The following is a 21,141-nucleotide window of genomic DNA, read 5'->3' as shown; positions in this document are numbered from 1 at the left end:
TGTGTGTGTGTGAGAGAGAGAGAAAGTTCTTCTCTAAACCCCATCCTTACCATTGGCAACCTCCTGCATTTTACCCCTGCTCAACAAGTTGAGAATTTAAGAATATTCTGTATTAACTGTTTACTAATGCCTGTACTTCCTATAGAGTTGAAAAGTGTAGCCACAATAATCAAAATATGCTCTTCTCACAGATCCCTCATGGCTTAAACTTACTTTTCATTACAGGTAATTGACAACTCATTTTTCTTTGATTTGAGAATATAGGAAAGCATTTCCATTGTCATTTTCCCCCAGAATTTTCTTGTCAAAATGCCTGGAATTCTAGCTTTATTCCGTGAAGATTTTTTAGGAGTAGTTACTATGATCAATCATTGGCATCATTAACCAAACATTAATGTTACAGTCCTCACATTATGTTAAATGTTCTTTGACTGGCTCAAATATGGTAAACACGAGATTTTAATTCATCTAGGATAATCACTCCAATTTTGTACAGCCCTCCTGCAGGCTCTCTCCATTTGCATCAAAAAGTGAAATAGAATATTTAAACTAATGTTCCTTTATGTGAACATTCACACAAATACATATGTACAAATTTAGAAAGTGGAAGAGAGGAGAATGGAAAATCCAGCAAATGTTTAGTACCCCAGCAGTGGGGCAGAACCGTGCCAATGAGCAGAGCAGTTGGAGCAATCCCAGGTCCAAACCACACTGTGCCCCAGCACATTTGAGCCTGGTTAGAATTCTCTGTCTGTGTCTGAGCTCCACCATCAGGAGGATGTGGGAAAGAGGAGCCATAGAGCTGATTCCAGTTGGAATACGAGAAATTAGAAGAAGGTGTCAAAAGAAATGGTGAGGGGAATTCCCTGGAAATCCAGGGGTTTGGACTTCACTTTCCAACGCAGGGAGTGCAGGTTCGATCCCTGGACAAGGAACTAAGATTCTGCTTGTCTCACTACCAAGACACCAGAACATAAACAGAAGCCACGTTGTAACAAACTCAGTAAAGATTTTTAAAATGGCCCACATCCAGAAGAGAAAAAAAGCAATGATGAAAGAGAGGGATGACAGGAGCCTTAAGGAAATCAGCCCATGTGAGGGGCCAAGGACATGGGTGCAGTCAGGCTGTCAGGCAGACTCGGTGCTGACTTTAAGCTATTCTTTCCCATTTGCCACTCAACTTCTGGCAGATTACATCAGTAGACAGTTGGTTTTTCCTCTGAAGCACCACTCTAAACCCTAATAGTTTCTCTTAGAAAAGTTCTTCTCAATTAATTTTATGACATTTTTTACAATTAAAACTGATTTTTATCCCTCAGTCTTTTATTTATTGTAGGAAGTCACCCTGAGAACTGAAAACCGTGAATTACCATGACTGGGAAACTGTCTAAAAATCAGGCAGAAAGGTACTAATGAACCTTAAAAGATGGGACCAGCCTCATTTATATGTTCTCTCATCTATTGCTAAAGAGATTTAAAATATTACTGTATAAGGTTTCTTTTCCAGCAGCATCAATATTTGGGCACTGGTTAATGCTTTCTCTCCCTTCTTCCTTCCAGGAGCCTTAGCTGCCAGCGGGTGACTCTGCATAAGAACATGTTTCTGACCTACGTTCTGAACTCTATCATCATTATCATCCACCTGGTTGAAGTCGTGCCCAATGGAGAGCTTGTGAAAAGGGATCCGGTAGGCACTGCATGATTTGTTTTTAATTTTATTTTTAAAGATACAGTATCTGTAACTGGGCTTCCCAGGTGGTTCAGTGGTAAAGAATCCATCTGCCAGTGCAGGAGACGCAGGTTCAATCCCTGGGTTGGGAAGATCTCCTGGAAAAGGAAATGGCAACTCATTCCAGTATTCTTGCCTGGAGAATTCCATGAACAGAGGAACCTGGTGGGCTACAGGCCATGGGGTCGCTTGAGTCGGATATGACTTGGCACCTAAGCAACAGCCTCTGTAATCAGTGAACATGGTGTCATTGTCTTACGTAAGCAGCTATTTACATCTATAATAATATTTACTTTTACAGTTGAGTTGTGCATTAAGGCATATCATCCCTGTGTAACTTTTGGAGGTATTGGTTATATGCTGTAGTAAAGGGCTGGGAATAATTAAGTTATAGCCAAATAAGATGTACACCATCAATCATGAGTTGTCATGACTAATCAGTAACTTACTAGCATCTCAGGGAAGCTCACTGAGCACACACTAGGTGTTATAAAGCAGGCTTTGTGGCAGCCCCAGTGTGTCACTCATGGGTTACAGGTGTGTGTAGGTATTAATTGCTCATCATTCTGGGGCCTGAATGGTCTTGGGCCAGTCACTTCAGCTGTAATACATTTACTCTAGTGGTTCTTAGAAATTTTATCATGGCTTATGTCTGCATGACTTTAAAAAAGGTTTGCATGTCCCTAGTTCACACGCTCTCACCTCCCAGTCTCTGCTGGTGGCCTCCATAAACTGAGCCTAGCCAGAAACCAGAGGATGAGGAAGCCCCGAAGGACATGCCCAGAGCGGCCTCTCTGGGTCCTGGAGCAGAGTAGAGAGTGCATCTGAAAGCACAAACAGAAGTTATCCAGCACACAATGAGTGGCCATGGGATATTTTCTTTCTTTGTTTGTTTTTCTTTTTGTTTCTCTGCTTAACTGTGTTATGCAAGCATCTGTAGATAGCCTCATCTTTCAGAACTGGCACTTGATGGCTTTGCCAACCCAATGACAAAAATGCGTGAAATCTGCCCAGAGCGTGCATCCTGTGTGACAGTGGCATGGCATGGGAAAGCAGCTTAATCTGGCTTCTAATGGGTCCACAGTGTTAATAACCTTTGCAATGTGAATACATCCAGGAAGGCATTATGATCTATCTTTTCAAACCATGGCATCTGTGATTGGGACAGAGTCCTGTCTTAGGTGCAGGATGGGTTTTATCTTAGTGAGTTTCCTTTTTTTCGTGTCAATTGATTTTAATAAAAGTAATCTCATGTCACTTAATCCTCACAAAACCCCGGTGAAGAGTGGATAGTATCCCCATTATTAACTAAGTAAATGGAGGTTCAGTGAAAGCACATGTCCTCCACACTATGGATCACTAGAGGTGAGGTTTGAACCCAGACCTGTCTCACGCTGAAGCCCAGCCTGTGTCCTCTGTGCCACATGGACCTCTTGTTTATTTTGATTTCTTTCCTTAGGAAGATTGTACTTAAAGATACAGACTCAGCCATTTCAAAGTGATGGCTGTCCGTAATTAAAGATGCACACTGTATTTCATTAAGGAAGCTCACCCCCACTAAGATTAAAACAGGTGTAGAGGGAATTCCCTATTGCCTTCTAATGTAGGTGATGCAGGTTCGATCCCTGGTCAGAGAACTAAGATCCCACATGCCACAGGGCAGCTAAGCAAGCCCACAACTAGAGAGCCTACATGCTGTAATGAAAGATCCCACATGCTGCAACTAAGATCTGATGCAACTAATAAACAAATAATAAATAAATGTTTGCAAAACAGAAAAATAGGTGTAGAAGCCATTAACGAAGACTATCTCAGTGAAGAAGACTCAAATTTGGAATTCCCTATGAATTATGACGGAGAAGTTAATGGCAACCCACTCCAGTACTCTTGCCTGGAAAATCCCATGGGTGGAGGAGCCTGGTAGGCTGCAATCAATGGGGTCACTAAGAGTTGGACACTAATGAGCGACTTTACTTTCACTTTTCACTTTCATGCATTGGAGAAGGAAATGGCAACCCACTCCAGTGTTCTTGCCTGGAGAATCCCAGGGACGAGGGAGCCTGGTGGGCTGCCGTCTATGGGGTCGCACAAAGTCGGACATGACTGAAGCGACTTAGCACCAGCTGCAGCATGAAGTATGAAAACCCTATTAATTGGCAATACCCCAATGCAAAGTAAAATGTTTAAAATTTGGGGGAAAACAAAAACCTGAGAAAGTTACCATCTGTTCAGAGTAGGCCAGGGAATGGCACTTTGGTTATTGAATAATCAGTGCATCAACCTGGGAGCAGCGCATGATGAAATATCGCCAATTCTTAAGTAGACCTCTCCTGTGGGGGTCTCATACCCATTTGTCACGCCTCCAGCCCACTCTCTGGAGGTTAGAATAAACGGGGCCTCTCATCCATGATGAGATGATACTTAACATGTTATCTTCCTGAAATGGCATAAATTCGGGACTTTTCTGAGTTCACTAATAAATTGCAGAAGCCATTTCACCTTACCCATCAAATGAGAGTAATAAAAACTGTCCCGTTTACTTCTAAGGGGTTGTTCCAGAATCCCAAAGACACATAAGGCTTTTAAAAATTCCCCAGGGTGTGCTATTGTGAGCAATTGCTCTTAAAGTAACTGCTAACCCCGTCCCTGTGGCTAGCTCCTTAAGTCTCTGCACATGGCTTTCTCAACCAATCTGTTACTCCATTCATTGTCTTAGTGTCATAAGTTATTGGTGGATGTTTTCACTTTCATAGTATACTTTAGGGACAGACAAGCCTAGGTACTCTGCCAGTCGACACACACAGCTGCCTCCTAACCACCACCAAGCCAGCTCAGCCCTGCCTTGCATCGCCACTATTGCCTAGAAACATTTAATAATGCCTGGAAGCAGGTACCTAGGGACCTGGCTTAGCCACAACACAGCTGATTCCCTGGGAGAGGGTGAATGTGAGCATAGAGGAGTGGAGAAATTAATGGAAAGCCTCTTCTGCATGTGGAGGCGTGAGGGGTGGCTCTTTCACACACATTAGGCGTTCTCAAAGTGATGTGAGTTTGAAAAACAGGAAAGAAGTTCATCTTTATACCATGACCTAGTTCTTCTAATCAATATAATTTTAACCTAATAGACTTGGTTTTTGTTGTCTTTTGTAGCTATGCAAGAGAAAACTTCCTAGGAAAAAGCTGTAAAACTCTTGAAAGGTAGAATTTCATCCAATCAGTCAAATATTGATTGAGTGCCCCAAACTCAAAAATTTTAGTCTTCAGGCTGAACTAAATTCATATCATTTGGGGGAAATACCTATTTATGACATTCTCTTCACAATCCCTGGAAATACACCCAGCCTTGCATGGAAACAGCGTTCCGTGTCTTGCAGCTGTACACGTGAGGCTCCACCATTTATTTACCTGTTTCAGTGTGTGTGGGCCTGTGTGTCTTTTTTTTGGTAGAAAACAAAGGAACAAAACATCTGCATATTTTACTTGGTATGCCTGAATGAGAATTCTCCTTTCCTCTGAGGTTCAAATGAGAAAAATGAAAGCATTAGTTGCTCAGTCATGTCCAACTCTGTGACCCCACGGGCTGTAGCCTACCAGGCTCCTCTGTCCATGGAATTCTTCAGGCAAAAATGCTGGAGTGGATAGCCCTTCCCTTCTCCAGGGGATCTTCCCAACCCAGGGATCAAATCCAGGTCTCCTGCGTTGCTGGCTGATTCTTTACAGTCTGAGCCACCAGGAAAGCAAAGTCACCAACCACAGCCCACTTACAGTGGTAGATGGGGCATATTATCATGTGTGAGCACACACTGCCCTCTTTCACGTGTCCAAATGTCTGGTTCTTCCAAGGGACAAACTCTGAAAGCATGTGTCTTTCACCAAATAAACAGCATAGGCTAAAAATAAATGCCCACAATGACAAAAGTCAGCCTATGTTTGTAAATTGTGAAGCATACACTTGGCCCAAAGCGGGGAAAGAAAACAAGGACATTTGCTTTCAGTACTTTCTCTATTTGAACACAGCTTTTGTTTTCCAGTGAGATTTTGATCCATCTCTTATCTAACCTTCCACATACAAACAACACAGGACTGCTCTCTCAGGCAGGTATAATTAGTTCAAGAAAGGGCAGGAAAGAACTCTCCAGCAGATAGAGCTTGTATGTTATTCATCCTTGAAACTGCTTATTTACTAGTTCCAATAGAGACACAGGTCTGAAACTTTGTATTGAATCTCACCTTGAAAATGCATATTCTGTCATAAATGCTATCACAGAAGTTCAATTTCTTGGAGATCTTTCCTATCCTAAAGACTATTAAAGTAAATTGCAGTTAAAACTGCGCATGCAGGCATTAGGAATAAAGGAGATTTTGCTGTTGTAACATATTTGAACATACAGGTCATAAACAAGAATATTTAATTTGATTTAATTAGAAAATCCCCATCTTTCCCAGCAGTAAATCCCCCACCTCTTAAAAGAGAATAATATCCAAACACTGAGCTTCGTATTGTCAGCATATTATTAAGTTATGTGTAATTTTAAATTACTCTAAATTATGTGAAATATTGCGTTTTTCTTGAAAAACTGACATTCCAGAAAACATTAGACTAAGGTCTTCCCTAGCTGAGAAAAGTGGAGATAGTAAAGAAAAACCCAAGAAAGGAGAGACAAACAAAGAAACTAACAGAAGAAACTTTTGAAAAAGAGAAGTTATTCGATATTGTCCATCTACAAATATTTATTAAAAATTAAAATTAACATGAAAAACACAACCAAAGTCATAAACTAGAGAAAAGCACATCCATTAGACTTCATCTGTCTGTGATTCAAACATATGTCTCTTTCCTATAAAAAATATATAATTGTTTATAAACAAAAGAATTTATACATTTAAAGACTTTCTTTTTTAAGCAAACTAAAGGCAGAATTGTGGGTTTTTTTTTTTTTTCCTTAATTTTGACCCAATTCTCAGGTCACTGAATCAGCAGTTAAGAGGCAAAAATATTTTCCTTCCCAGTGCCCATGGGGATATATTAAAAAGAAAGTTATTTCTTGTGAAAGGAGGCTGCATCATCCCAAATGCTTTTATACTACTTCTGTGAGGGTGTATTTAGTTGGGGGCAAAAGAAAACCGTGTTCTCAGTCCTCAGCAGGGAATCCCAATGGGCTTCTGGCCCCTTTCCCATCAAAGTAGTCAGTCTATTCCTGTGGAACTTCTTTGGTTGGGCAAATTCTCTCCAGTAAAACCAAAAGTGAGAATCTTCTTCCTTCACACAACTTTTTTTTTTTTTTTAAGTTAAACTCAAAATAACTCATGGAATAAATAAGGGCTGAATAGATCCTCAGTTTATTGAGTGATATGAAAATTGCCCATTGTCACTTGTGTCATTTGAACATTTCATTTCCATAATATCTAAAATTTCATTTTCTTGTTCTATCTGCTTTTTCAATGATCTCCATGTAGGGAGTCAGAAGGCAGAATTAAAAGCATTGTTCTTGCTGCATCTAAAGGAAGCTGGCAGCACCCTCATCATTTTCTAGAAAGAAATGTCTCTCTGAACTTTTTGTCTGAGTCCGAAAAAGGACAATACAACAAGATTAGTTTTTGCTAGGAACCTGAGCATTTTGTACCTCAAACGCCTAAACAATTGGGTCACATTTTCTATACCCTCTTATAAAAGCAAAGTCAAATGAGCCCCAAGTTCTGAAAAACAAAGTGGATTTCTTCTAAGTCTCACTTGTTCAGGACAGTTGGGACAATGGACTAGGTCAGAACTTCATCCTAGTCACAGGAAGCTCAACTTGGAATGGATGCTCAGAAGTGAAACCAAGGGTGCAGACTGAGTCCTCCTGCCCAACCTAGAGGAGCCTGGTGGGAGTGACAGCAAAGCTTGGGGGATGAGAAATCAATGGCCAATAAAACTGTATTGGAATTATCCATTTTGGTGCCTATGAAAGATATTTGATTGAGAAAGAACAAGTATTATGGATTTGAGGAACAGTACAGAGAGAATAATGCCAAGACGTGGTGATAAAGTGAGGTATCTTACCCTGGTTACTTATGCAGTTTCACTTGACTTACATAAAAAAACCAACAAATGGTCTTTTAACCAAGACCATATGGTACAGAAAAGTATAGAGGATATATTTATTCCTTTTAAAATGTATTAATTATAATCAACCACATTCCCATATGGCTGTAAAGAATTTATTCTTAAAATGGCTATAAATCTCAACCCAGTTTCTCTCATCTGACCCATCTGGGCAATACCTCTGCACCAGAAATTAGTGACCTACAAATGGTATCTTGCAGAATGGTTCTGGTAGTGAGTCTTCATCTCAATGTTTGCCCTAGATTTGTTTTCATTCTCAAAAAGAAACTTTCAGCTGAGATACTAGAAGTTTTCTTTCCCCTTTTGATTTATTTTTTTAAACTTTTAATTTTGTATTGGAGTAATCCAGAATCACTGCAGATGCTGATTGCAGCCATGAAATTAAAAGACGCTTACTCCTTGGAAGTTATGACCAACCTAGACAGTATATTAAAAAGCAGAGACATTACTTTGCCAACCAAGGTCCATCTAGTCAAGGCTATGGGTTTTCCAGTGGTCATGTATGGAGGTGAGAGAAGGACTGTGAAGAAAGCTGATCGCTGAAGAATTGATGCTTTTGAACTGTGGTGCTGGAGAAGACTCTTGAGAGTCCCTTGGACTTCAAGGAGATCCAACCAGTCCATTCTAGAGGAGATCAATCCTGGGTCTTCATTGGAAGGACTGATGCTAAAGCTGAAACTCCAATACTTTGGCCACCTCATGCGACGCATTGACTCACTGGAAAAGACTCTGATGCTGGGAGGGATTGGGGGCAGGAGGAGACGGGGACGACAGAGAATGAGATGGCTGGATGGCATCACCGACTCGATGGACGTGAGTTTGAGTGAACTCCGGGGGTTGGTGATGGACAGGGAGGACTGACGTGCTGTGGTTCACGGGGTTGCAAAAAGTCGGACACAGCTGAGCGACTGAACTGAACTGAACTGATAGCTGATTAACAGTGTTATGATAGTTTCAGTGAAGGGACTCACCCACATGTATACATGTATCCATTCTCCCCCAAACTCCACTCCCATCCAGGCTGCCACATGACATTGAGCAGAGTTCCCTGTGCTATACATTAGGACCTTGTTGGTTATCCATTTTAAACACAGCACTTTTTACACGTCCATCCCAAACTCCCTAACTATCCCTTCCTCCCATCCTTCCTTCTCCCCACATCTGCAACCGTAAGTTAGCTCTCTAAGTCTGTGAGTCTGTCTCTGCTTTGCAAATACGTTCTTTTGCAAATATTTCTTTTTAGATCCTGCATATCAGGGATGTCATATATTTGTCTTCCCTGTCTGACTTACTTCACTCAGCATGACAGCCTCTAGGTCCATCCATGCTGCTGCAAATAGCATTATTGCCTTCTTTTTAATGGCTCAGTAATATTTCATTATATGTACCACATGTAAATACTAGAAGTTTTGTACACTCCCTTGGGATATGTTGGTTAACTGTCAGAAAGCTATGGAGCAATAGTCAATTTTATATTTGCTGTGTTTAGGTGGCTCGCTTCAAATACCATAGCATTGTCCTTGCTAAAGCCCAGGATCTCAAATCCCAACTCTTCTCCTTACAGATTAATCTTGAGCCAGTTACTTAATCTCACTGTGCTTCACCTTCCTGATAATGATAACAGTCGTGCCTTTCTCAAAGAGTTGCTTGTGAGGATGAAATGAACCAATACATCTAAAATCCATAAAATTGGAGACGCCCGGCTCCGGCGGCGCAGACGCGGGAGACGCCCGGCTCCGGCGGCGCAGACGCGGGAGACGCCCGGCTCCGGCGGCGCAGGCGCGGGAGACGCCCGGCTCCAGCGCAACCGACCACGTGCAGAATCGTGGCTGAGATGAGCTACCCTGTGCCCAGGGTTAGGGCGGTGGCCGAGAGGAGCTGTACCACGTTCAGGAGGCGGTGGCTGCTTGGGCACCAGAGGGCCGAGAGGAGCTGATCTACATTCAAAGCAGGAGGCGCGGCCTTGAGGAGATACCCCTCGTCCAAGGTAAGGTACAGCGGCTACACCTTGCTGGAGCAGCTGGGAAGAGATACTCCACGACCAAGTGGAATATAAGAATCCAGTGTTCTGGGGAGGAAGGAACAAGATGGCGGAGGGATAAGATGGCAAGACCACTTTCTCCCCCACAAATTCATCAAAAGAACATTTGAACGTGGAGTAAAGTCCACAAAACAACTTCTGAATACTGGCAGAGGACATCAGGCTCCCAGAAAAGCAGCCCATTGTCTTCTAAAGGAGAGAGAAGAAATCCAGCTCCACCCACCAGAACACCGACACATGCTTCCCTAACCAGGGAACCCGGACAAGTCACCCGTCCAACCCCACACACAGCGAAGAAACTACGTAATAAAGAGAACTCCACAAACTGCAAGAAGAGGGAAAGGCCACCCCAAGCAAAGCAATATAAGCAAGATGAAGAGGCAGAGAAATACCCAGCAAGTAAAGGAACAAGATAATTGCCCACCAACACAAACAAAAGAAGACGATATAGGGAATTTACCTGATAAAGAATTTCAAATTTTGATGGTGAAAATGATTCAAAATCTTGAAAGCAAAATGGAGTTACAGATAAATAACCTGGAGAAAAGGATTGAGAAGATGGAAGAAAGATTTAATAAGGACTTAGAAGAAATAAAAAAGAGTCAATATACAATGAATAATGCAATAGATGAGATCAGAAACACTCTGGAGGGAACAAACAGTAGAATAACAGAGGCAGAAGACAGGATAAGCGAACTAGAAGATAGAATTGTAGAAATAAATGAAACAGAGAGGAAAAAAGAAAAACGAATTAAAAGAAATGAGGACAATATTAGAGACCTCTGGGACAATGTTAAACACTCCAACATTCGAATCATAGGAGTCCCAGAAGAAGAAGACAAAAAGAAAGACCATGAGAGAATACTTGAGGAGATAATAGTTGAAAACTTCCCTAAAATGGGGAAAGAAATAATCACCCAAGTCCAAGAAACCCAGAGAGTCCCCAACAGGATAAACCCAAGGCGAAATACTCCAAGACACATATTAATCAAATTAACAAAGATCAAACACAAAGAACAAATATTAAAAGCAGCAAGGGAAAAGCAGCAAATAACACACAAGGGGATTCCCATAAGGATAACAGCTGATCTTTCAACAGAAACTCTTCAGGCCAGAAGGGAGTGGCAAGACATACTTAAAGTGATGAAAGAAAATACCCTACAGCCCAGATTACTATACCCAGCAAGGATCTCATTCAAATATGAAGGAGAAATCAAAAGCTTTACAGACAAGCAAAAGCTGAGGGAATTCAGCATCACCAAACCAGCTCTCCAACAAATGCTAAAGGATCTTCTATAGACAGGATACACAGAAAGCGTGTATAAACTTGAACCCAAAGCAATAAAGAAAATGGCTACGGGATCATACTTATCAATAATTACCTTAAACGTAAATGGGTTGAAATTTTCAAAAAGGCTAGGAAACAATTCTCATAGCCATCAATAGTTCAGTGTTGAGTTCATGAATAGTTTTTAAAGTTTGGGACAAACTGTAGTATTTGCTATTTGAAGTACTATTTGTAATTGGCATATTACGATGTAACATTGGTCTTCATTTCCATCTTAAAACGCCTAAAAATGCCTAACAGGTTTTTAGATTTGTGAATTTTAGTTGAAATGTATTTTACAATGTTACTAAACCTGCAGAAATATTGAAATATTTCAGAGAACTTATTCACTGTACATTTAATTTATTTTATTTATAAAAGTTATGAACTGTAGAAAGTTTTACTTGTTGGGTCAAATGCTTGTTGCTTCAAATGCTTGTTGCATTTGAAGTGCTAGTTACAAGAAAATCAAATACCTTCAATGTATAAATGCTATTAAGTTTTTAAAGGACTCTGGAGTATAAGTAAGTTTGTTTAAAGAAATTTAGTCTGTTCAACTTGAAAAAAATAAATAAAATTGAAAAAAAATAAAATAAAATCCATAAAATTGAGTCTGCCATGCAAGAACTCTCAAATGTTAGCTATTATTATTTATATTATAGTTGTTACCATTGTCATGGCCTTATGCACGCATCATTTTCTAACCGTGGTACCAAGCTTCCTTTCTGTGTTACACAGCATGGGAGATATGGAAACTCAGAGCATGTGTGAAATACTGCTCAAATCTTAAACGACTAAGTGTGAAAGCAGAATGCACATACTCAGAGGTTTTTAAATCTCAGATAACCAAAAGGGCTGTGACATGAGCATATAAAACTCATTCAGTCGTGGCTTTGAAAATCCCCAGTGAAAAGTGATAATACCCTCATACACTGCATAGAGAAAAAACCCTTGAGTGTAGCAAGCTGTTAATTTTTATTCCCCTGCCACATTCCTAACAGGCGCCCCCCTTCAAATCATGTTTCTGTTTTCTCTGGCTTTGTTTCCCATTCACTTCCAGAGCGTTGCCTTTGCCAATTCCTGGATCATTTTCCAACGTATTTATCTCACATGGGACTTTTTCTCCAGTGTCTTTGTTTTGTTTTGTTTTTTCTTTTTGCTAAACACACCCAGTTGTGACTACAGTCACACAGAGTCAAGCTCATTTTCTCTGAGGTGTTATCAAAAATCAGTCCAAGGTTGCATGACAGATTCACATTTAATTGAAAACACTGTATCTTTTACATTTCTCTAGAGAGAAAGGCTGCAGTGGTTTCCTTCAAAGTTAATGCTGACTTCCTGACTGGGGGTCTGCCTCCTTCATTCAGCTAGCACTAAGTACTGGACCCACTGACAGTTTTCAAGATGACAGGAGAACGTTTTTCCTTTCAGTTCCTCGACTGTTCTGGCATCTTGACAAAAAGTTCTCCAACAAACCTCACGTGGTTTGAGTACGCATGTGAATCAAGGCAGGGCGTTTCCCTGTTGCATTGTGAGTCCACTGGAAGAACAGGCTGTGCTCTTCAACAGTTCGGGTTATTACTACTGCAAGGCTAGCAAGTAACCGAAACAGGAGTCAGGTACCGAGGAAACTCCTTATATACCCCAAATCTATTCAAGTGTGGCCCTTAGACCAACAGCTCAAGCGTCACTTGGATACTTACATCACTTGGATACTTGGAGAAATGAGAATCTCATGGCCCACCCTAGATCTTCTGAATCAGAATCTCTACTATGGGGGCCCCAAAAGTCTGTGTTTTAACAAGCTCTCCCAGTGATTCTGATGCATGCTAACATTTGAAAAGCACCACTTTGAACTCTTTTATTATTTATATTTGAATTGGATATTTTTTGAAGGATTATTCAGTACCAAGTGAGGATGCCATCCTTATCTCTGTGTCCCAAACATTTGGACCCCAGTGTGGAAACCAAGGCTCCCTTATAAAAACAAAATCCCTCAGGTTAGATGGGCTCAACATAGCTCCTGGCTCATGTATGAGAAACGGATCATCCAGTTCTCTCCTTTTTTTTTTTTTTTTTTTTAATGTTAAGTAGCTATCACTAACAGATCAGTAAACTTCAGGAGAGCATTAACAATTTCTGTGTTATTCTCCTTGTTGACCATAGAAAAGGGGCCATAAAAGTCATGTGATGAATCCTTGGATGCTGTCAGAAATTATGGTTCTCAGACACATTATAGGAAAATAAACTTGTCTAGTCTATAAGTCCCTGGTGGCTCAGTGGTAAAGAACCCGCCTGCCAATGCAGGAGACGTGAGTTTCATCCCTGGGTCGGGCAGATCCCCTGGAGAAGGAAATGCAACTCACTCCAGTATTCTTGCCTGGAGAATTCCATAAACAGAGGAGCCTGGAAGGCTACAGTGCATGGAGTCACAAAGAGTCAAACACAACTTATCGCCGACTAAACAACAACTCTATATAACTCAACCCACCAGAAAGTAATAAGAAAAGAACATTTGGGGCACTGGAATTCCATTGCCCTAGTTGGCTATTTACATGTGATACTAATCACCTATGAGCTAGCACACTGATCTCTGCATCCAGTGGGTGACACGTGTTGAGAGATGCTCAGGGTAACTGTCTCTCTGGCTGAATGCAGATCCTTTGGCTCATTCTCGCGCTCATCCTCTGTTCATGGTCACATCGTCGCAGATGTCTTCCTCTGAGTATCTTCATTTCTTTCCAACAGCCGATGTGCAAGATTCTGCACTTTTTCCACCAGTACATGATGTCGTGCAACTATTTCTGGATGCTCTGCGAAGGCCTCTACCTGCACACTCTCATTGTGGTGTCTGTGTTTGCTGAGGGACAGCGCATGTGGTGGTACTACCTCCTGGGCTGGGGTAGGTGTTTTCTGCTGCTGAGTTTTGATCCACTGTTACCTCTGTCTGATTGTTTGCAGTCTTCTGCTAGTCTTGATCAGAAGATAGTCAAGGGCTCAGGTTCCATGAGGAGAGATGGGACACAGATCCTGGCCACAGTTCAGTCTCCAAGAGAATTTGGTAGAAACTCTTAACAAGTTCAGACAGACTGTGATAGGCATGGGTGTGAGTGCCTCAGAAGCGGGCTGTGATTATGAGAATGTCTTCAGGAAACAAACCCAGCTGACAAGTGGGCAGAAAGCATGCTCTGATGGAGAGAAAATCCGATTCTCCCCAAGAGAAAATCAAAGAGTGCTTCTTTCAGTAGTTACTTCCTTGTAAGTCTGCATGGGACCACTTACTGGTCATTTTCTCCCAAATCGAAGCAACTTCAAATGCTGAAGTTTAGTTCTCAGAAAAATCATTTATTTGACAACCCTCTTCAGATTGATTCTTTGCCTTGCTGGCCCTCCCCTTGTTGTAAACCAAAGAATGAAATTCCCTACCCTCCATGAACTTTTATAGTGAACAAATAAAACATATCTAGTGCTCCAGGAGAAGAATCCTAGGGAGAGAAGGATCATTCTTTCTCTCACCATCTTTAGTGGAAGGGAAAGGTTGTTATGGCTCTGGAAGCCTGGAAGGAGAAGAGGAAAAGGAAAGAAAAACTAAACTGCGTAAAAAGTGACATCATGATTAGGGAAAGTGAAGAGCCCTAGGAATTAGCAGATACAGAGTCTACACTCTTCTCTAAAGTATGAAACACATTTCCTTTCTACAAAATGACAAGGTAGAAGTGAAATCTCCATGTTGCCTCTCTTTCTAATTCAAAAATGTGCATTTCAAAATCAATCCAGAGGATGAATTTCTGATTCTAAACCTGAGTGGGGTGTTAGAACTGCTGTAAATAAAACACAGTTATGTTTTGTGTAAATTGTCAACTCAGAATTCTTTCAAGTCAAACATTTAATCAATGGTCCCATTTTGAATTATATGCTTCATGGGTTAAGAAGCTGAGGTGGTTCTTAGATGAAAACTCAATATTCTGAATCTCCTTTTGTACATAATTCACAGAAAATAAAAGTGTGGCAGTCTAATTCACCTGAGACACATTTCTTAATCTGAGGATAGTTTTTAAAACTGTCTACAAGTCTCAACCACATGAAACAATATTTTATTGGGCATGGGTACATCTGAGAAAAAGAGAATGTTTTTGTTTTTGTTTTTTGTTTACAAAAATTACTTTACTCTAGATTACTTTTATAGAATGAAGGTTAATTTGTAAAAGATGCAGACATGGTGCACTGCCATCAGCTACATCCTTCATTCCATTTGTAAATTCAAAGTTGTTTTTGACAAATACTTCAAGGTTTACTCAGGGAAGTAGATTCTGAGCTACTTTAATGAAGCTCCTGCAGCCAGAACTTACAGAGGGTAGCTACTCTGAAGTGTTCTTATTGAACGAAAATAGGATCAGCACACATGTTGTAAACATAAGAGCAAAAAGGCTAGAAGAAATACTGAGAGCATCTTGGGAGCAGTCAGACTTGGCTTTCATCCACTGTCTCAGGTATGACCTGAAGGTCATGTCCCTTCAGGACAACCCTGCTCCCCTCTGTAAGAGAGCCCAGTTCACACACAACGAGACCAGTAACTGGTCTCAGTTGCTGGTCATCATCATGTACCTACCAAACGAGAATTTGTGAAAGGCTTTTAAGTAACTGGATGCTGTTAACCAAACTCTCTTACAGTTTGTGACGTTCCAAGAGCATTTTATCTGCTTTGAGCAAAGATAATTTGCACAAGAACATCAGGACGACATCTTGACAAGATGTTGTATTTGTCACTGTTCTTTCTGTCTAGCTGTAGTTACAGCTTTTGTACTTTTTCTTTTTTTTTTCCCATTTTAGGACTCCCGCTACTGCCAAGCACTGCTCATGCCATTGCTCGGGCTCTGTTATTCAACGACAAGTAAGTATTGTGGTTTTTAGTCAATTTATTTGTAAATAAAATGTGATCATATTGATGTATTTCCCCCTCTTTTGTTCAGCTGCTGGCTGAGTGTGGACACCAACCTGCTTTACATCATCCACGGTCCAGTCATGGGGGCACTGGTGGTGAGAATTGCTTTTTAAATCCATTATTAACAGTGTTATCTCTGTGGGGTGTTCTGTCAAGATGGTTTTATGTAGTATGTGTATTACAGCTCCAAAATAAAGTTAATTCAATGATAATCTATAATAATAATTTGATCCAAGAATCTTTTTTTAAAAAAATGATTTTTATTTAATACAATTGAGTGGAGGGGCATAAGCTCATTTCTATACAAGCCACAGCAACAATATAGTGGGGTTTTTTTTTTTAGACAATTCGATAAATTCTCCTAATTAGAGATAAAGACCAAAGGTGAAGATGTTGCTGATAAGAATGAGAGAGACCACAAAGTCCACTTGCATCATTTTCTGCTGGGCTCTGCCAAACTAAACCATCTTCCATTTCACCTTTGGTCCATGAGCCATCATCATGACTACCACTGAACATGCACTTAAAGTATATCAGGCACTTCACATACATTGCCATGCTATTTGCTAACAGCAGGCCTTCAAAGTGGACACATCAAGATAGTTCACTCATTAGGAAAACTAGATTCAAAGGCTCAAGTAAAGTCATTTAGAATCCCATGACAAGAAAGAAGTTGGGCAGGGAGAGAATATGATTATCTGAATCTATATCCAAGTTCTTTATTTCTACCTGTAGTTTACTATATGTTGGCCATCATCGGAGCCATCAAATTTAGTATTTAGACATTATTTCCCCCATTAATCTCAAAGACTGTTTTCTTGAGGTAAGAATTAGAAAAATAAAAACAGTCAGAGTCAGAGATCATACTCTTCTCCTGTACTGAAGAATCATCCAGTAGTAACGGATCAAACTGGGTCACACCCAGACTGTCTCCTAACTTTCCTGGCCTTTCCGATGCAGATTCAATTTCTTTTGCCATTTTTCAGAGTAGCAATGTGCTTAATAGTTCAACTGTGCTCACAAGGAGCTCCTAACGTGGGTCTTGAATATTTATCACCACTGCATAAGAATTTGATTTTTATTAAAGATCTCTTTCCTTCTTGAATTTTGGGGGTAACAACATTTATTTCTACTCCAGGTGGAAAAACCACTCTGATTATTTTTAAATAAATGATCAATTAAAATTGTAAAACAACCTTGGTTTCAAAACTAACTTTCACAGCCAAAAGTAGTTTTTTGTGATCTACAAGAATGGCAGATATTAAAGAGTGACCATACCAAGTGCTAGCAAGCATGAAGAACAACTGGAATTCTCAAATAATGCTGGAAGGAGTGTAACATGAAGCCACCGCTTTGGAAAGCAGTTTGGCAGCTTCTCATAACATTAAACATACATTCACCATATGAACAGGCCTTTCCTTCCAGTCTTAGGTAACTTTTTCAAATGAAAACATGCCCCCACAAAGACTTGTACACAAGTATTCACTGCATGCTTATTCATAACAATCAAATTTTGGAAACCACTGCAATTGCCATAAACAGGAGAATGAATAAACAAATTATGTGTGTATTATTTATATAATGCAGTACTACTCAGCAGTAAAAATAAATGAAACGCCCACATTCACAATACAAATGAATCTCACAGTACGTTAAACCAAAGTAACCAAACACAAAAGAATACACAGTATATATATACACACACTCACTCCCACTTCTGTGATGCTAGAAATCAGTGGCTACTAGAGGTGGGGGGATGGAGGTGTTGACTGTAAAGGGGCAAGAGGGGGCTTTCTGGGGTGGTGGAAGTGCTCTTTTCTTGTTTGGAGTGGTTGTTACCCTGGTACATACATTTGGCTAAACTTCCCAATTGTAAACTTTATTGAATGTACATTATGCCTCAGTGAAGTGATTTCCTTTAAAAAAGTGTTATTAGAAAACAAGAAGTAGTCTGGGTTAGCCTTCTCCACTGCATAAGCTTTACAGATAAATTTCTCAGACCCCATTTTACTTTTAGTTAACTAGTCCTAGCTAAGGGGGAAATCTTAATGAAAAGATAAGAATGTGACATCTAAAAATATCATTTATGACTTTCCTTTGGGAAAATAATAAAAACCTAAATAAAGAATAAAATATCTTCCTTAGATTTTAACCTAATATAGTTACATATTCAGGATATTATTTTCTCATTTAGAAAAAAAAAACATGTTAATTCATGCTCAAAAAGAGTATTTGGCTCCCCTGATGCTCCATGTTGTCATAACAAGGAGCTGCTGCTGCTGCTAAGTCACTTCAGTCATGTCTGACTCTGTGTGACCCCATAGATGGAAGCCCACCAGGCTCCCCCATCCCCGGGATTCTCCAGGCAAGAACACTGGAGTGGGTTGCCATTTCCTTCTCCAATGTGTGAAAGTGAAGTCGCTCAGTCGTGTCCGATCCTTAGCGACCCCACGGACTGCAGCCTACCAGGCTCCTCCATCCATGGGATTTTCTAGGCAAGAGTACTGGAGTGGCTTGCCATTGCCTTCTCCGATAACAAGGAGCAGATGGTCTCAATACTCAGGCAGTCTCTTGTGTTCCATCCAGTGTGGGTGCCAGCCCTCCACCCCACCCCACCACACACACTGGGTAGCTAGGAACTGGGCCAAGGGAGTGTCTTTCAGGGGCGTTCACCTGGAGAATTTGCTCAGAATATCGTTTATCTTTGCAGTTGAACTTCTTCTTCCTGCTGAACATCATCCGGGTGCTTGTGAAGAAAATAAAGGAATCGCAGGAGGACTCATACATGTACCTGAAGGCGGTGAGGGCCACTCTGATCCTGGTGCCCCTTCTGGGGGTCCAGTTCGTCATCCTTCCCTGGCGACCTTCCCACCCCGTGCTTGGGAAGATCTATGACTTTGTGATGCACTCTCTGATTCACTTCCAGGTGAGGGGTGATGTGCTCTCTGATTCACTTCCGGGTGAGGGGGGAACCATGGATGCAACCACTCTCTCAGCTACTTGGAGCAGGGGCCACAGTTGTCTGGGGCTCCTCTGTGATGAGAATGAGCCTTTTGAACCTGCATTACCTGGAAGGGAGGTGGCACCTCTCTGTCTTCCTCACTGCCTGCTTCCCCATGTTTTGAATCTTAAAACTGAGCAAGGAAACAGGAAATGGGAGGCCTGAACTTTGAGAATACATCTGGAAATCTCATGGACAGAGGAGCCTGGTGGGCAACCATCCATGGGGTCGCACAAGAGTCAGACTTGACTGAGTGACTAAACAACAAACAACTGAAATATTTGTCCAGAAATTGGCCCACTTGCCCAGTGCTGAGGACAGAGTTACTCCCACAGTCGTTGACCTCTCCTTCTCCTCCCCCATATCTGAGGACAACATCGGGTTTTGTTTTATTGAGGAGAGTGTTGAAGACGCATGTAATCGGTGCCAGTTGGCTTTCCAAACTGGATCATCATCAACAGTTTTGACTATTTCTGTAGACACAAGCTTGGGGACACAGGAATCTTGAGTAGTGACAGGAACTTCAGAGTAGTTACAAAATCCACGTCCTGTTTGGCAAGGTGGACTTAGCTGTGGGTACAGTCCTGCACTAGTTCACCACAAGGACACAGGTCAGAGTCAGGCCTACAGCCATGCATTGTGACATGTGTGCTTGCAAAAGTTCTCTCTACTAAACTCTACAAGATCCTCATTTTTAAGTTTTTTTGGGTACAGAAATTATTTTCATATCCCCTATAATCAGCATATTCTGCTATAAATCTCCATGTTAAGGGAAGCAATATATTAACCAGATTAATGAGAACAGTCCTTTTAGCCAAACAATAGAATCCTGATGAGAATAAGTCATTCCTGATGGAATAGTCTTGGAGCTAAGCCCTGGACATGAGTGGTAGTAACCGTTTTTCCATCGAGCTTTGACTTGCTTTTGCTGTAGTGAAATGTTCCTCTCCAGGTTGTCTATTTGTGTTGATTACCAAACAACACAATGCACACAAAAATAACTTCAGCTCCATTTTTCCTCCTCTTTTTAGGGATTCTTCGTGGCCGTCATCTACTGCTTCTGCAACCACGAGGTAAATATGCATTTCATGTAATAGTGTCACCTCTTTATATGAAGCCAGCACTTTACCATCTCCCAAGGGCCTCCATGCACTTTGCACTATCTCTCACTTCTACAGTTGACCTTACAGGGTTTCCTGACTAGCCCAATCTTATTTTTTCCTCTGGTGCAAGTTGAATCTTATCTATGTTTTTGTGTGGTACAATTGCAGATATTATCCAGACAGGTAGCTAAATTCACATTTCCTTGCATTTTACCTTAAGCTGGTTGGCACCCTGTGAAGCAACAGTGAAAGCTATTCTGGGTTCCCATAGAATCTAAGTCGCATCCCCATTCCCTTGGGAAGAACCAGCCCGTCACTAGGGCAGAGCCAGTACCTAGCCAGTCTGTCTGAGCCACTGCCTTCGTTTCCATTTGCTCGGTGCCAGTGTCACAACCCCTATTCAACTCTTGGGAAATTACCCTGGAGTTAAGGCTCAAAAGGGAGTAAGTAATTTGTTACCTGAATATTTAGATCAGGAAAACCTAGAGATCCACATGACCAGTGTTTTAAGGGGGATTTTTTTATCCAGAGTTCCCTTTCTTCCAATGATATTCTGCATGGAAGCCTAATTTGTAAAACATAAGTGGAGTTGCTTAAATTTGTACCAAAGGACTTCCAGGGCTGCAAGAACGTGATTTGAAAGCTCCCTCATTTGTCAGGTGGGAAATCGAAACACCAGAAAGATCACGTGACTTGCACAATGTCACAGTTATAGCTTATAACCAGGACTAGAACCCAGATTTCCTGATTCCTAGTTAAATGGACTAAATCTTCCACTGCACAGCATTATATATATGCCTCCTTCCTGAAGCTTCATTGGTATACTTCCTTGAGTTATACACCTCATAACTTTTAAAGTATCTGTGATCATTTTAAATCAATCTTTATTAAT

At 41.0% G+C, this 21,141-nt stretch overlaps 1 protein-coding gene across 1 annotated transcript in view; it reads left to right on the top strand.

The window, feature by feature from the left end:
- The window catches only part of CALCR (calcitonin receptor), a 42,408-nt gene that overhangs the window by 14,945 nt on the left and 6,322 nt on the right, over positions 1-21,141 (top strand). The window contains exons 5-10 of the mRNA XM_055420435.2: positions 1,561-1,687; positions 13,952-14,105; positions 16,034-16,094; positions 16,174-16,240; positions 18,856-19,071; positions 20,178-20,219. Of these exons, the coding sequence (XP_055276410.2) occupies positions 1,561-1,687; positions 13,952-14,105; positions 16,034-16,094; positions 16,174-16,240; positions 18,856-19,071; positions 20,178-20,219 (667 nt within the window). The remainder of the gene's footprint in view (positions 1-1,560; positions 1,688-13,951; positions 14,106-16,033; positions 16,095-16,173; positions 16,241-18,855; positions 19,072-20,177; positions 20,220-21,141) is intronic.

Source organism: Moschus berezovskii, chromosome 3, assembly GCF_049115385.1.
Source record: "Moschus berezovskii isolate FMDL1 chromosome 3, NW_MosBer_1.0, whole genome shotgun sequence".
In the NCBI taxonomy this organism is placed as follows: domain Eukaryota; kingdom Metazoa; phylum Chordata; class Mammalia; order Artiodactyla; family Moschidae; genus Moschus; species Moschus berezovskii.
This window is presented reverse-complemented; position numbering and strand designations above follow the sequence as displayed.